This window comes from Oncorhynchus clarkii, chromosome 20 (assembly GCF_045791955.1).
Source record: "Oncorhynchus clarkii lewisi isolate Uvic-CL-2024 chromosome 20, UVic_Ocla_1.0, whole genome shotgun sequence".
In the NCBI taxonomy this organism is placed as follows: domain Eukaryota; kingdom Metazoa; phylum Chordata; class Actinopteri; order Salmoniformes; family Salmonidae; genus Oncorhynchus; species Oncorhynchus clarkii.
Window position 1 is genome coordinate 60,965,322 of NC_092166.1, and position 14,558 is coordinate 60,979,879.

General features: G+C 43.9%; 1 protein-coding gene across 1 annotated transcript in view; it reads left to right on the forward strand.

Moving 5' to 3' along the window:
* Positions 1-14,558, forward strand: part of LOC139376635 (calcium channel, voltage-dependent, T type, alpha 1G subunit) — a 319,317-nt gene that overhangs the window by 269,354 nt on the left and 35,405 nt on the right. The window contains exons 25-26 of the mRNA XM_071119441.1: positions 7,645-7,837; positions 10,011-10,064. Coding sequence (XP_070975542.1) covers positions 7,645-7,837; positions 10,011-10,064 — 247 coding nt within the window. The remainder of the gene's footprint in view (positions 1-7,644; positions 7,838-10,010; positions 10,065-14,558) is intronic.

The window sequence follows — 14,558 nt, forward strand, 5'->3', positions numbered from 1 at the left end:
TGACTTGCCTAGTTAAATAAAGGTAAAATAAAAAATATGTATATTTGACAGCCATTACAGCTGTGAATCATTTTGAATCAGATTCTTCAACCTTGCTCAACTCTTAGGGCCATCCATTGTTTTTGTCAAAATTGCTCAAGCTCAGTAAGATTGGTTTGGAGTCATTGATGGAATATGCAATATTCAAACCTTGTGTCAGATGTTTTTAAGTCAGGACGGAGACTGAACCTTAAGGAATACTAAACACATCTTGGAAAGCCAGTCTGGTGTGTCTTTGGCATAAACATTAGCGTAATTGCCCTGCCGAAAAATAAAACTCTATCCCAAGGTTAGGTATTTAGAAGAACTAGTTGGGCTTTAACTTTTTACCTGGGCTTTGCTCCTTTCATATTTTATCCCAACAAACTCCCCAGTCCCTGCCGGCAACAAGTATACCCATAACATGGTGCTGCCACCACAATACAAAGGTACACTGTGTTAACAACCCTCCAGGTGAGCTTCAATGCCATACAACTCTCCTTCCGTGGCCTCCAATTGCTCTTGAATACAAGTAAAACTAAATGCATGCTCTTCAACCGATCGCTGCCTGCCCCTGCCCGCCTGTCCAACATCACTACTCTGGACGGCTCTGACTTGGAATATGTGGACAACTACAAATACCTAGGTGTCTGGTTAGACTCTAAACTCTCCTTCCAGACTCACATCAAACATCTCCAATCCAAAGTTAAATCTAGAATTGGCTTCCTATTTCGCAACAAAGCATCCTTCACTCATGCTGCCAAACATACCCTTGTTAAACCGACTTCGGCGATGTCATTTACAAAATAGCCTCCAATACCCTACTCAATAAATTGGATGCAGTCTATCACAGTGCCATCCGTTTTGTCACCAAAGCCCCATATACTACCCACCACTGCGACCTGTACGCTCTCGTTGGCTGGCCCTCGCTTCATATTCGTCGCCAAACTCACTGGCTTCGGGTCAACTACAAGACCCTGCTAGGTAAAGTCCCCCCTTATCTCAGCTCGCTGGTCACCATAGCAGCACCCACATGTAGCACGCGCTCCAGCAGGTATATCTCTCTGGTCACCCCCAAAACCAATTCTTCCTTTGGCCGCCTCTCCTTCCAGTTCTCTGCTGCCAATGACTGGAACGAACTACAAAAATCTCTGAAACTGGAAACACTTATCTCCCTCACTAGCTTTAAGCACCAGCTGTCAGAGCAGCTCACAGATTACTGCACCATAGCCCATCTATAATTTAGCATTTATTTATATTTATTATTTAGTATTTATTTATTTATTTTGCTCCTTTGCACCCCATTATTTCTATCTCTACTTTGCACAATCTTCCACTGCTAATCAACCATTCCAGTGTTTTACTTGCTATATTGTATTTACTTTGCCACCATTGCCTTTTTCTTTTGCCTTTACCTCCCTTCTCACCTCATTTGCTCACATTGTATATAGACTTATTTTTCAACTGTATTATTGACTGTATGTTTGTTTTACTCCATGTGTAACAACTGTGTTGTTGTATGTGTCAAACTGCTTTGCTTTATCTTGGCCAGGTCGCAATTGTAAATGAGAACTTGTTCTCAACTTGCCTACCTGGTTAAATAAAGGTAAAATAAATAAAAAAATTATAAATAAAATCAACAACATTGCATTCACTCCACATTACTGGCCTGTATGACGAAGTGAAAAGAAGGAAGACTATGTAAAAAAAAATCCACTACAAATCATCCATTCTGTTTGCAACAAGGCCATTAAGGAATACTACAACACAGCAAGGACAATAACTTTTTGGCCTAAAGTAAAAACTGCAGGTTTGGGTCAAATCCAATACAACACAACCCAGAGTGAAACTCGCTGTATTTTAAAGTATTACGGTGGCAGCATCATGTTATGGGTATGCTTGTCATCGGCAGCGACTGTGGAGCCAAGCCCAGGTAGAAATGTAAAGGAAAACCAAAGCCTGGAATGTAGTTTTATTTTTCAGTGAGACAATTACACAAATTCACACCAGAAGGGCTTTCCCAAGATGTGTGGAGTGGTCCTGAGTGGTCCTGACTTAAATTAGCTTGAAAGTCAGAGACAATGTTTGAATATTGCTGTCCGTTAGGGGCGGATTTGCCATCTGGTAATTCTGGCAAATGCCTGATGGGCTAGACCATTTTTTGTTGGGTGGGCTGATCGAAATTGACACAAAAACACACAAAAATGTTTTGAATATATAAAAATAAAATGGGCCGGGTGCCCATGGGCCTGTTAAGATTTTTTTTAGCAATTTCTCTGTTATTCTAATCTATAATCTAAGGGGCGGCAGGGTAGCCTAGTGGTTAAAGCGTTGGACTAGTAACCGAAAGGTTGCAAGTTCATATCCCGAGCTGACAAGGTACAAATCTGTCGTTCTGCCCCTGAACAGGCAGTTAACCCACTGTTCCTAGGCCGTCATTGAAAATAAGAATTTGTTCTTAACTGACTTGCCTAGTTAAATAAAGGTAAAATAAAATAAAAAATAATGAGCATTTGGCTGATCAGTGGGCAATGGCCGGCCTCCCTACCAAGATGGGCCGGCCCGGTTTTCTGATAGGCTGAACTCACATTCAAAGTCAAACCTGGCATCAGCAAAGAGACCTGCTCAGACTCTGTCATGAGTTAAGAAAGTCAAGATCATGGATTGTAAAAGATCATGGATTGCCCATAAATGTAGAAAAAGCACATTATACATTGTCATCTCACTCAAAACTTCACATTTGTGGAGCTGCTGACCATGATTTGGTCTCACTGCTGGTTTGATGAGGACTCTCCTCTCCACCATGTTCTCGAGAGAAAAATGCATTTCAAAATGACATTTTGGGAAAAACACTACTTTGTCTCCTTGTCCCTGTTGAGGAGAAGAGTATCAGCTTTCTGTGGGTAACATTCAGCTCAATACCAATTACTTTACAACCAAGATATTTGATATGGCTTTGAGATACGGAGCGGTGCACACCCAGAAAGCGCACCGGCCAATGCGAGGGAATAGACCTATAGGTCTCATGGGTAGTAGCCTACAACTGCAACATTTGTTTAGGACATTACATTTACAGTTTGATGAATACATGGCTACTAGCAGCGGGTATTATAGTTATTATGTTTTGACTTTCCACTTCCTCAGGTGTTGCACCCCAAATGATTTAGCCTATGATATTAGTTAGAGCACATAAAGATGTATGTAATGCAACTCTATTGAGCAAGAAAGAAATCAGGAAATTCTGCAATCTTATTTTAGACAGTTAAATATGGCAACTATAGTGTAATTGTCAACCCAAAATTCATGGCTGTCTAGATTTGGTTGCACATCAAAATATCTTGAAGCATGCATTCCTGCCTGGATGTGTTAGATGAAATGAAAAAACATTTCTTGGGTACCTCAGCAGTCAGTATTTATTATACTTTGTAATAAAGCAGTATGAATGACTTAATAAGATGATTAGGCCGTTTCACGATTTGTATTTATTATGGATCCCCATTAGCTGCTACCAAGGCAGCAGCTACTCTTCCTGGGGTCCAGCAAAATTAAGGCAGTTACAGTGCCTTGCGAAAGTATTCGGCCCCCTTGAACTTTGCGACCTTTTGCCACATTTCAGGCTTCAAACATAAAGATATAAAACTGTATTTTTTTTGTGAAGAATCAACAACAAGTGGGACACAATCATGAAGTGGAACAACATTTATTGGATATTTCAAACTTTTTTAACAAATCAAAAACTGAAAAATTGGGCGTGCAAAATTATTCAGCCCCTTTACTTTCAGTGCAGCAAACTCTCTCCAGAAGTTCAGTGAGGATCTCTGAATGATCCAATGTTGACCTAAATGACTAATGATGATAAATACAATCCACCTGTGTGTAATCAAGTCTCCGTATAAATGCACCTGCACTGTGATAGTCTCAGAGGTCCGTTAAAAGCGCAGAGAGCATCATGAAGAACAAGGAACACACCAGGCAGGTCCGAGATACTGTTGTGAAGAAGTTTAAAGCCGGATTTGGATACAAAAAGATTTCCCAAGCTTTAAACATTCCAAGGAGCACTGTGCAAGCGATAATATTGAAATGGAAGGAGTATCAGACCACTGCAAATATACCAAGACCTGGCCGTCCCTCTAAACTTTCAGCTCATACAAGGAGAAGACTGATCAGAGATGCAGCCAAGAGGCCCATGATCACTCTGGATGAACTGCAGAGATCTACAGCTGAGGTGGGAGACTCTGTCCATAGGACAACAATCAGTTGTATATTGCACAAATCTGGCCTTTATGGAAGAGTGGCAAGAAGAAAGCCATTTCTTAAAGATATCCATAAAAAGTGTTGTTTAAAGTTTGCCACAAGCCACCTGGGAGACACACCAAACATGTGGAAGAAGATGCTCTGGTCAGATGAAACCAAAATTGAACTTTTTGGCAACAATGCAAAACGTTATGTTTGGCATAAAAGCAACACAGCTGAACGCACCATCCCCACTGTCAAACATGGTGGTGGCAGCATCATGGTTTGGGCCTGCTTTTCTTCAGCAGGGACAGGGAAGATGGTTAAAATTGATGGGAAGATGGATGGAGCCAAATACAGGACCATTCTGGAAGAAAACCTGATGGAGTCTGCAAAAGACCTGAGACTGGGACGGAGATTTGTCTTCCAACAAGACAATGATCCAAAACATAAAGCAAAATCTACAATGGAATGGTTCAAAAATAAACATATCCAGGTGTTAGAATGGCCAAGTCAAAGTCCAGACCTGAATCCAATCGAGAATCTGTGGAAAGAACTGAAAACTGCTGTTCACAAATGCTCTCCATCCAACCTCACTGAGCTCGAGCTGTTTTGCAAGCAGGAATGGGAAAAAATTTCAGTCTCTCGATGTGCAAAACTGATAGAGACATACCCCAAGCGACTTACAGCTGTAATCGCAGCAAAAGGTGGCGCTACAAAGTATTAACTTAAGGGGGCTGAATAATTTTGCACTCCCAATTTTTCAGTTTTTGATTTGTTAAAAAAGTTTGAAATATCCAATAAATGTCGTTCCACTTCATGATTGTGTCCCACTTGTTGTTGATTCTTCACAAAAAAATACAGTTTTATATCTTTATGTTTGAAGCCTGAAATGTGGCAAAAGGTCGCAAAGTTCAAGGGGGCCAAATACTTTCGCAAGGCACTGTATATACAATTAAAAAAACATTACATTACATTTCACAACAGATTTCATAACACGTTAAAGGTGGCCACTACACACTCTACTACCACATATCTACAACACAAAATCCATGTGTACGTGTGTGTGTAGTGCGTATGTTGTCTGATGTGTGTTCATGCGGTTGTCTGTGCCTGTGTGTGTGTCTCTTCACAGTCCCCGCTGTTCCATAAGGTGTATTTTTCTGTTTTGTCAATCTGATTTTACTGCTTGCATGTTACTTGATGTGGAATAGAGTACTATGTAGTCATGGCTCTATGTAGTACTATGCGCCTCCCGTAGTCTGTTCTGGAATTGGGGACTGTGAAGAGACCTTTGTCTTGTGGGGTACTTAAGGCATTTCATTTTTTTCCGGTATCTATACTTTACTTTATTAGTTATATTTTTGACAACTTTTCAATTCACTACATTTTCCCTGAAACCCCAAAACGCGTTACATTTTGAATGCTTAGCAGGACAATGATCCAATTCACACACTTATTGAAAGAACATCCCTGGTCCTCTCTACTGCCTCTGATCTGGCAGACTCACTAAACACACATGCATCATTTGTAAATCATGTCTGAGTGTTGAAGTGTGCCCCTGGCTCTCTGTAAATAAATACAAAAACAAGAAAATGGTGCCATCTGGTTTGCTTAATATAAGGAATTTGAAATTATTTATACTTTTACCTTTGATACTTAAGTATATTTTAAACCAACTACTTTTAGACATTTACTCAAGGAGTGTTTTACTGGGTGACTTTCACTTTCACTTGAGTTATTTTCTATTAAGGTATCTTTACTTTTACTCAAGTATGATAATTGGGTACTTTTTCCAACATGGTTGTCAGAGCTGTGTGATAGTAGTTCAAACAGACAGCTCTGTGAATTCAACATGTCAATACTTCTCACAAATACAAACATTGACAAAGTCAATCTTTGCTCTACTTTGAGCCAGGGGAGATTGACATATTATTAATGTTAGCTCTCTGTGTACATTTAGGGGGCAGCCGTGCTGCTCTGTTCTGGGCCAATTGTAATTGTAAAGTCCCTCTTTGTGGCTCCTTACCACACCACAATGTCCACATAATTCCTTACAAGATTTAGTAGAGGTTTAGGGTTCAGTGAAGGATTTGTCCCAAATTCAATACTTTTCATTTTTGAAATATTTAGGACGAACTGATTTCTTGCCACCCAATCTGAAACTGACTGCAGCTCTTTGTTAAGTGGGTCCAACCACATAATGGACTGGTGCCACCAACTGTAAACGTTGGTGGCACCAGTGACACCAAGGAAAAATGTTATTCTGGAACGCTGTAATAGTAATGTGGGCTGGTGTGCGCGGTGATGTGAGATGGTGTGGATAAAATGCAAGGGCCGAATGATTTTCCCCAGTCTGCCCCTGCTGCCTGTCAATGATTCCTAACCAAATTTACTGAGCTTGAGCAATTTTGACAAAAACAATGGGCATATGTTGCCCTGAGGGCTGGGTACATTTGGTAGGATACTATTATTGTAGAAAAGCTTCAACCAAGTATTAACTCTGGGGTGTGAAGACATAAGCTATCAAGACATCTTTGGGGGAACGTTCTATATTATACTTTCTCTTTGAAAATGCGGAGTAGGTTGTGTAGATCTTTAGGATTTGTATTTATTTTGATTCCTTTTGAGACAGCAAAATGTGAAGACTGTGGAAGGGGTGTGTGAACTCACTAGCCACTGAATATGTACACGCACACAAACACACACACACACACACACACACATGCACTTTTTCCTCTGTTCACTAGAGATACAGTAGCAGAACAGCAGAACAAAGGCTTGGATGGCTAGGACCAGAGATGTGTTGATGTTTATGACACATCAGGTCAGCGTTTCTGTCTCTGCTTTAGGGACGAGGCATTGATCTCCTCTCTATAAGCTGCTTACTGTCCAACATCATCCAACACGCCTCTAGCTTCCTCCACACGTTCTGCAGCTTACAGTACTGTGTATACTCATCCGTTTAGCTTTCCGGATGTACTGTTTTGTATCAAATTAACAGTGTTGTTCGTGTGTTTATTTCTGCATTCATTTCTACATTTTGTCGTGTTGACTGTAGCAGCAGGATGACGGTGGTCCTGGCAGTCACAAAAGGCAGCTAGCTGGTAGTGTGCTCCGCTCAAGTTGGATAGAGACACACACACATCCCGCTGCGCACACACTGGTTGAATCAACGTTGTTTCCACGTCATTTCAATTAAGTGACGTTGAACCCACTTTGAATAGATGTTCAATTCTGTGCCCAGTGGGACTTGGGGCTGGTTTTTCGGCGTTTGCATAGAGTGCACAACCACAATACTCATAACTTGAGTGCGTGAATATAACATCATGCTGTGTGTGTGTGTGAGTACAGTATATTACACTATACTCTGTCTATGTCTACCCCCTCCAGCCACAGCTGAACTACAACCCGTGGATGCTCCTCTACTTCATCTCCTTCCTGCTCATCGTCAGCTTCTTCGTGCTCAACATGTTCGTGGGCGTGGTGGTGGAGAACTTCCACAAGTGTCGGCGCAGCCAGGAGGCCGAGGAGGCTAAGCGCAGGGAGGAGAAGAGACTGAAACGGATGGAGAAAAAGAGACGGAGTAAGGAGAAGGAGCTGGCTGGTCGGTAGTCTTTCCACATCTTTCTGAGTCCTGCCTGGTTTGAGCTTGTTTTGGTTTGATTTGACCGAAGTCAACGGACGTAGAAGCGCGCTAGACCTGGAATAGTTGCTATTTTGCATTACTGTAGAAGTGCCTTTTCTTTTTAAATGGTTTTCCTCCCTGTAGTGTCCCCGCTAGATATCCTCTCTTTGTGTGGGGGTCAGTGGCCACCCATTCTGGTCCAGGAGAGCTACTGGGTGTGCAGGATTTGGTTCTAGCCCAGCAATAATTGTAAAGCCTGGAATCAGGTGTGTTAGTGCTGGGATGGAACAAAAGCCCACACACCCAGCCTCTCTCCAGGATCGGAGTTGTTGAGCGCTGGTCTAGTAAGAATAGACCCCCCCCCCCTTTTTCCCTGCCTGGCCTATCGTAGAGGGTGTACTTAGGACCGTCCCCTTGGAGCATGCCCAGTGAGTACTGGTGGACGGGACTTGCATGGCGTGGTACTTTCAGAGTTAGAGGGAGTGGGGTGGGGTGAGGGCGAGGTTACATCCCCCCTATCTCCCCCCTTCCCCCTTCTCTCCTGCATGTAGTTGTAGTACATCCGGAGGGGTAGGTAGAACTACAAACCAAACTAGGGAGTACCTAGATGCTGATCTATGGTTTCCTCTTTATGAAAAGCGTTAGGATCATACGAAGGTTAGCTGATCCTAGATCTTTGCCCGGCCGCCCCTCCAGCTGTACAAGAACGGGTTACCAGATGCCCGACTTCGCCTCTCTATAGTGATTCCACTGCCTTCTAACCCCAAACATTGGATATGAGAAATAGTGGTTATTTCAGTAGCCGTATTGGCTGTAGAGATACTTTTGGTGGATCAAAGTAAGATCATTTGGATTTTTTTTCATCGAATGTTGATGGTAGTTGACAGTGGGAATGCCTTCGGTAGTTGACAGTGCAAATCTCTTGAGAAATACAGATGGATATGGATTTTCTCTTGCAGATGTGGTGTGCCCAAAGTGCTCATGCACTCACACTCTCCCATGCTCTCACACCCTCTCACACACATACAGTCACTCAAACAGACCGAACACACACAGTCTCCCTCTCGCTCACTCTTTTACTTCCACCCTCTTGCCCTCACTCACACACCTGCGGCAGGTAGCCTAGTGTTTAAGCGTGTTGGGCCAGTTACCAAAAGGTTGCTGGTTCCAATCCCCGAGCCGGGAAGGTGGGAAAATATGCCTTTCTGCCCTTGAGCAAGGCAATTAACCCCTAACAACTGCTCCCAGGGTGCCGATGATGTCGATTAAGGCAGCCCCCTGCACCTCTCTGATTCAGAGGGGTTGGGTTAAATGCAGAAGACATCTTTTGGTTGAATGCATTCAGTTGTGCAACTGGCTAGGTATCCCCCTTTCCCCTTAAACAGGCCTGTACAAACCACTCGCAAATGCTTCCGAAAACAAATAGAGAATGAACATGCCCTCCTCTATCCGTCTCTATAATTGTTCAAGGCCCCTCATGTCCATTGGTTTCTTTCTCCGTTTCATTTTTCTATAGATTATCTTTAGTTTATGGTTTATAGTCTTTCCTTTATCCGGTCTGTAACCTCAAGCTTGTTCTTTTTCTGTTGCTTGGAAACCATTTTGCGCACAACTGTAACTGAAGTTGTAGAACCATTTGACAGAGTAAGAGAATGGTTGATTAAAGGTATGCAGAGCAGAGGTATACCCCTTGTGACTGGACAGGCTTCAGAATCTACACTCTGCTTTTCTGGATGGCACAAGAGTTTGTGAAGAGAAGGGAAACGTAAGTTGTTTTCTTCTGATGGGGAGGTTGCTTTTTTTTTTTTTTTACTCCATCCGAGTGTCTCTATTTGTGTCGCAGTCATTTTTTGTTCATAGAGCTTTGGGATTTTGGGGTTTGAATATCGGGGATTGACTGACTGTCTACAAAATCCCCAACTGAATCATCAAACCCTTATCAACTGTATCACGAGCTCACACTGGACTCAGAATAAGTGGAAAAGACTCACAGTAGGAACTAACCAGCCCACGTTGTCATCTTCATCCTTCTGCTCTTACTTCACCCCTATTTCTCCTTCTTACACTCTCTCTCCTTCGCCCATCCCTCGTTCCACACCTCTCTCTGACTAACCTGGTCTCGTTCTTCTAGATGTGTTGATGATTCCGGGGGTGAGTTGGGTCCTCTCTGAAGGCACACTGACAGGTACAGAGTTTCTAGCATGTTCTGTGTGTCCCCTACCATGGTGGTTCAGAAGTCAGGGTTCAACGTTCACGGGAGGTAGGGTCCCATCCCGCGCTCCCTACCCGTCCCCCTGCCTCTCTCTCATCCGACTCAGTCCGCTATAGACGTTTGTGGACATTTTCCTGTCGTGTGTTGTGGTTCCTTGTTCTTCACAGTGACCCACGATTCATCCACTATCCACAGCACTGTTTTTGTTACTGTACCACCAACTGTAGGTTGTCCACCCACGCTCATGCAGGAGTGTGTGTGTGTGTGTGTGTGCGTGTGCCTGCGTGCGTGCGTGCGTGCATGCGCATGTGTCACAGGCACCAGATGGTAGCAGGGTAGGCTGTGAAATATGCAGGAGCAACCCTCTGTCCTCAAACCCCAGAACTCTGTCTGTGTCACTGTGTCTGCTCGATGAGAGAGCAAGGTCCTCTCTATCTCTCTCTGTCTCTCGTTCTCTCCATCTCTCTCTCCCGCTCTCCTCCCCTTCTCTATTACCCCCTTTCCTGGTAAGGGAATGTAAGGACATGTTTGTGTATACAGTCATATCTCCACACACTGAATATTCACGCGTGGAGGAGATTATTTTTCTATGACATGCGCCAGTGAGACAGACAGACGCGACAGCCCCACCCCAAATCTGTCCATCACAGCGTATTATTGTTTTACTGTATAATTGTATTAGGCAGGCCAGCGCTCAGAGGAGGTGTGTGTGTGTGTGTGTGTGTGTGTGTGTGTGTGTGTGTGTGTGTGTGTGTGTGTGTGTGTGTGTGTGTGTGTGTGTGTGTGTGTGTGTGCGTGTGTGCGTGTGTGCGTGTGTGTGTGTGTGTGTGAGTGTGTGTGTGTGAGTCTGTAGTTCTCTAACATGACAGAGAACTCTTAGCTGAGCAGGGGCAGTTCCCTCTTTTTGCACACAACTTTGGATGAAGGGAAGAGAAAATTATGGAGGGAGGAAAAGAAGGGAGGAGGGAATAAAGACAAGAGGGGAGGAAGAAATAAAGACAAGAGGGGAGGAGGGAATAAAGACAAGAGGGGAGGAAGAAATAAAGACAAGAGGGGAGGAGGGAATAAAGACAAGAGGGGAGGAGGAAATAAAGACAAGAGGGGAGGAGGAAATAAAGACAAGAGGGGAGGAAGAAATAAAGACAAGAGGGGAGGAGGGAATAAAGACAAGAGGGGAGGAGGAAATAAAGACAAGAGGGGAGGAGGAAATAAAGACAAGAGGGGAGGAAGAAATAAAGACAAGAGGGGAGGAGGAAATAAAGACAAGAGGGGAGGAAGAAATAAAGACAAGAGGGGAGGAGGAAATAAAGACAAGAGGGGAGGAAAAAATAAAGACAAGAGGGGAGGGGGAAATAAAGACAAGAGGGGAGGAGGAAATAAAGACAAGAGGGGAGGGGGAAATAAAGACAAGAGGGGAGGAGGAAATAAAGACAAGAGGGGAGGAGGGAATAAAGACAAGAGGGGAGGAGGAAATAAAGACAAGAGGGGAGGAGGAAATAAAGACAAGAGGGGAGGAAGAAATAAAGACAAGAGGGGAGGAGGAAATAAAGACAAGAGGGGAGGAAGAAATAAAGACAAGAGGGGAGGAGGAAATAAAGACAAGAGGGGAGGAAGAAATAAAGACAAGAGGGGAGGAGGGAATAAAGACAAGAGGGGAGGAAGAAATAAAGACAAGAGGGGAGGGGGAAATAAAGACAAGAGGGGAGGAGGAAATAAAGACAAGAGGGGAGGAGGAAATAAAGACAAGAGGGGAGGAGGGAATAAAGACAAGAGGGGAGGAGGAAATAAAGACAAGAGGGGAGGAGGAAATAAAGACAAGAGGGGAGGAGGAAATAAAGACAAGAGGGGAGGAAGAAATAAAGACAAGAGGGGAGGAGGAAATAAAGACAAGAGGGGAGGAAGAAATAAAGACAAGAGGGGAGGAGGAAATAAAGACAAGAGGGGAGGAAGAAATAAAGACAAGAGGGGAGGGGGAAATAAAGACAAGAGGGGAGGAGGAAATAAAGACAAGAGGGGAGGGGGAAATAAAGACAAGAGGGGAGGAGGAAATAAAGACAAGAGGGGAGGAGGGAATAAAGACAAGAGGGGAGGAGGAAATAAAGACAAGAGGGGAGGAGGAAATAAAGACAAGAGGGGAGGAAGAAATAAAGACAAGAGGGGAGGAGGAAATAAAGACAAGAGGGGAGGAAGAAATAAAGACAAGAGGGGAGGAGGAAATAAAGACAAGAGGGGAGGAAGAAATAAAGACAAGAGGGGAGGAGGGAATAAAGACAAGAGGGGAGGAAGAAATAAAGACAAGAGGGGAGGGGGAAATAAAGACAAGAGGGGAGGAGGAAATAAAGACAAGAGGGGAGGGGGAAATAAAGACAAGAGGGGAGGAGGAAATAAAGACAAGAGGGGAGGAGGGAATAAAGACAAGAGGGGAGGAGGAAATAAAGACAAGAGGGGAGGAGGAAATAAAGACAAGAGGGGAGGGGGAAATAAAGACAAGAGGGGAGGAGGAAATAAAGAAAAGAGGGGAGGAGGAAATAAAGACAAGAGGGGAGGAAGAAATAAAGACAAGAGGGGAGGAGGGAATAAAGACAAGAGGGGAGGAGGAAATAAAGACAAGAGGGGAGGAAGAAATAAAGACAAGAGGGGAGGAGGAAATAAAGACAAGAGGGGAGGAGGGAATAAAGACAAGAGGGGAGGGGGAAATAAAGACAAGAGGGGAGGAGGAAATAAAGACAAGAGGGGAGGGGGAAATAAAGACAAGAGGGGAGGAGGAAATAAAGACAAGAGGGGAGGAGGAAATAAAGACAAGAGGGGAGGGGGAAATAAAGACAAGAGGGGAGGAGGAAATGAAGACAAGAGGGGAGGAGGAAATAAAGACAAGAGGGGAGGAGGAAATAAAGACAAGAGGGGAGGAAGAAATAAAGACAAGAGGGGAGGAAGAAATAAAGAAAAGAGGGGAGGTGGAAATAAAGACAAGAGGGGAGGAAGAAATAAAGACAAGAGGGGAGGAGGGAATAAAGACAAGAGGGGAGGAGGAAATAAAGAAAAGAGGGGAGGAGGAAATAAAGACAAGAGGGGAGGAAGAAATAAAGACAAGAGGGGAGGAGGGAATAAAGACAAGGGGGAGGAGGAAATAAAGACAAGAGGGGAGGAAGAAATAAAGACAAGAGGTGAGGAGGTAATAAAGACAAGAGGGGAGGATGAAATAAAGACAAGAGGGGAGGAAGAAATAAAGACAAGAGGGGAGGAGGAAATAAAGACAAGAGGGGAGGAGGGAATAAAGACAAGAGGGGAGGGGGAAATAAAGACAAGAGGGGAGGAGGAAATAAAGACAAGAGGGGAGGGGGAAATAAAGGAGGGGAGGAGGAAATAAAGACAAGAGGGGAGGAGGAAATAAAGACAAGAGGGGAGGGGGAAATAAAGACAAGAGGGGAGGAGGAAATAAAGACAAGAGGGGAGGAGGAAATAAAGACAAGAGGGGAGGAAGAAATAAAGACAAGAGGGGAGGAGGGGAGGAATAAAGACAAGAGGGGAGGAAGAAATAAAGACAAGAGGGGAGGAGGAAATAAAGACAAGAGGGGAGGAAGAAATAAAGACAAGAGGGGAGGGGAAGACAAGAGGGGAGGAAGAAATAAAGAAAGAGGGGAGGAAGAAATAAAGACAAGAGGGGAGGAGGAAATAAAGACAAGAGGGGAGGAAGAAATAAAGACAAGAGGGGAGGAGGAAATAAAGACAAGAGGGGAGGGGAGGAGGAAATAAAGACAAGAGGGGAGGAGGAAATAAAGACAAGAGGGGAGGAAGAAATAAAGACAAGAGGGGGAGGAGGGGGAAATAAAGAAAAGAGGGGAGGGGGAAAATAAAGACAAGAGGGGAGGAGGAAATAAAGAAAAGAGGGGAGGGGGAAATAAAGACAAGAGGGGAGGGGGAGGGGGAAATAAAGACAAGAGGGGAGGAAGAAATAAAGACAAGAGGGGAGGAAGAAATAAAGACAAGAGGGGAGGAAGAAATAAAGACAAGAGGGGAGGAAGAAATAAAGACAAGAGGGGAGGAGGAATTAAAGAAAAGAGGGGAGGAGGAAATAAAGACAAGAGGGGAGGAAGAAATAAAGACAAGAGGGGAGGAAGAAATAAAGACAAGAGGGGAGGAAGAAATAAAGACAAGAGGGGAGGAGGAAATAAAGACAAGAGGGGAGGAAGAAATAAAGACAAGAGGGGAGGAGGAAATAAAGACAAGAGGGGAGGAAGAAATAAAGACAAGAGGGGAGGGGGAAATAAAGACAAGAGGGGAGGGGGAAATAAAGACAAGAGGGGAGGAGGAAATAAAGAAAAGAGGGGAGGAGGAAATAAAGACAAGAGGGGAGGAAGAAATAAAGACAAGAGGGGAGGAGGCAATAAAGACAAGAGGGGAGGAGGAAATAAAGACAAGAGGGGAGGAAGAAATAAAGACAAGAGGGGAGGAGGAAATAAAGACAAG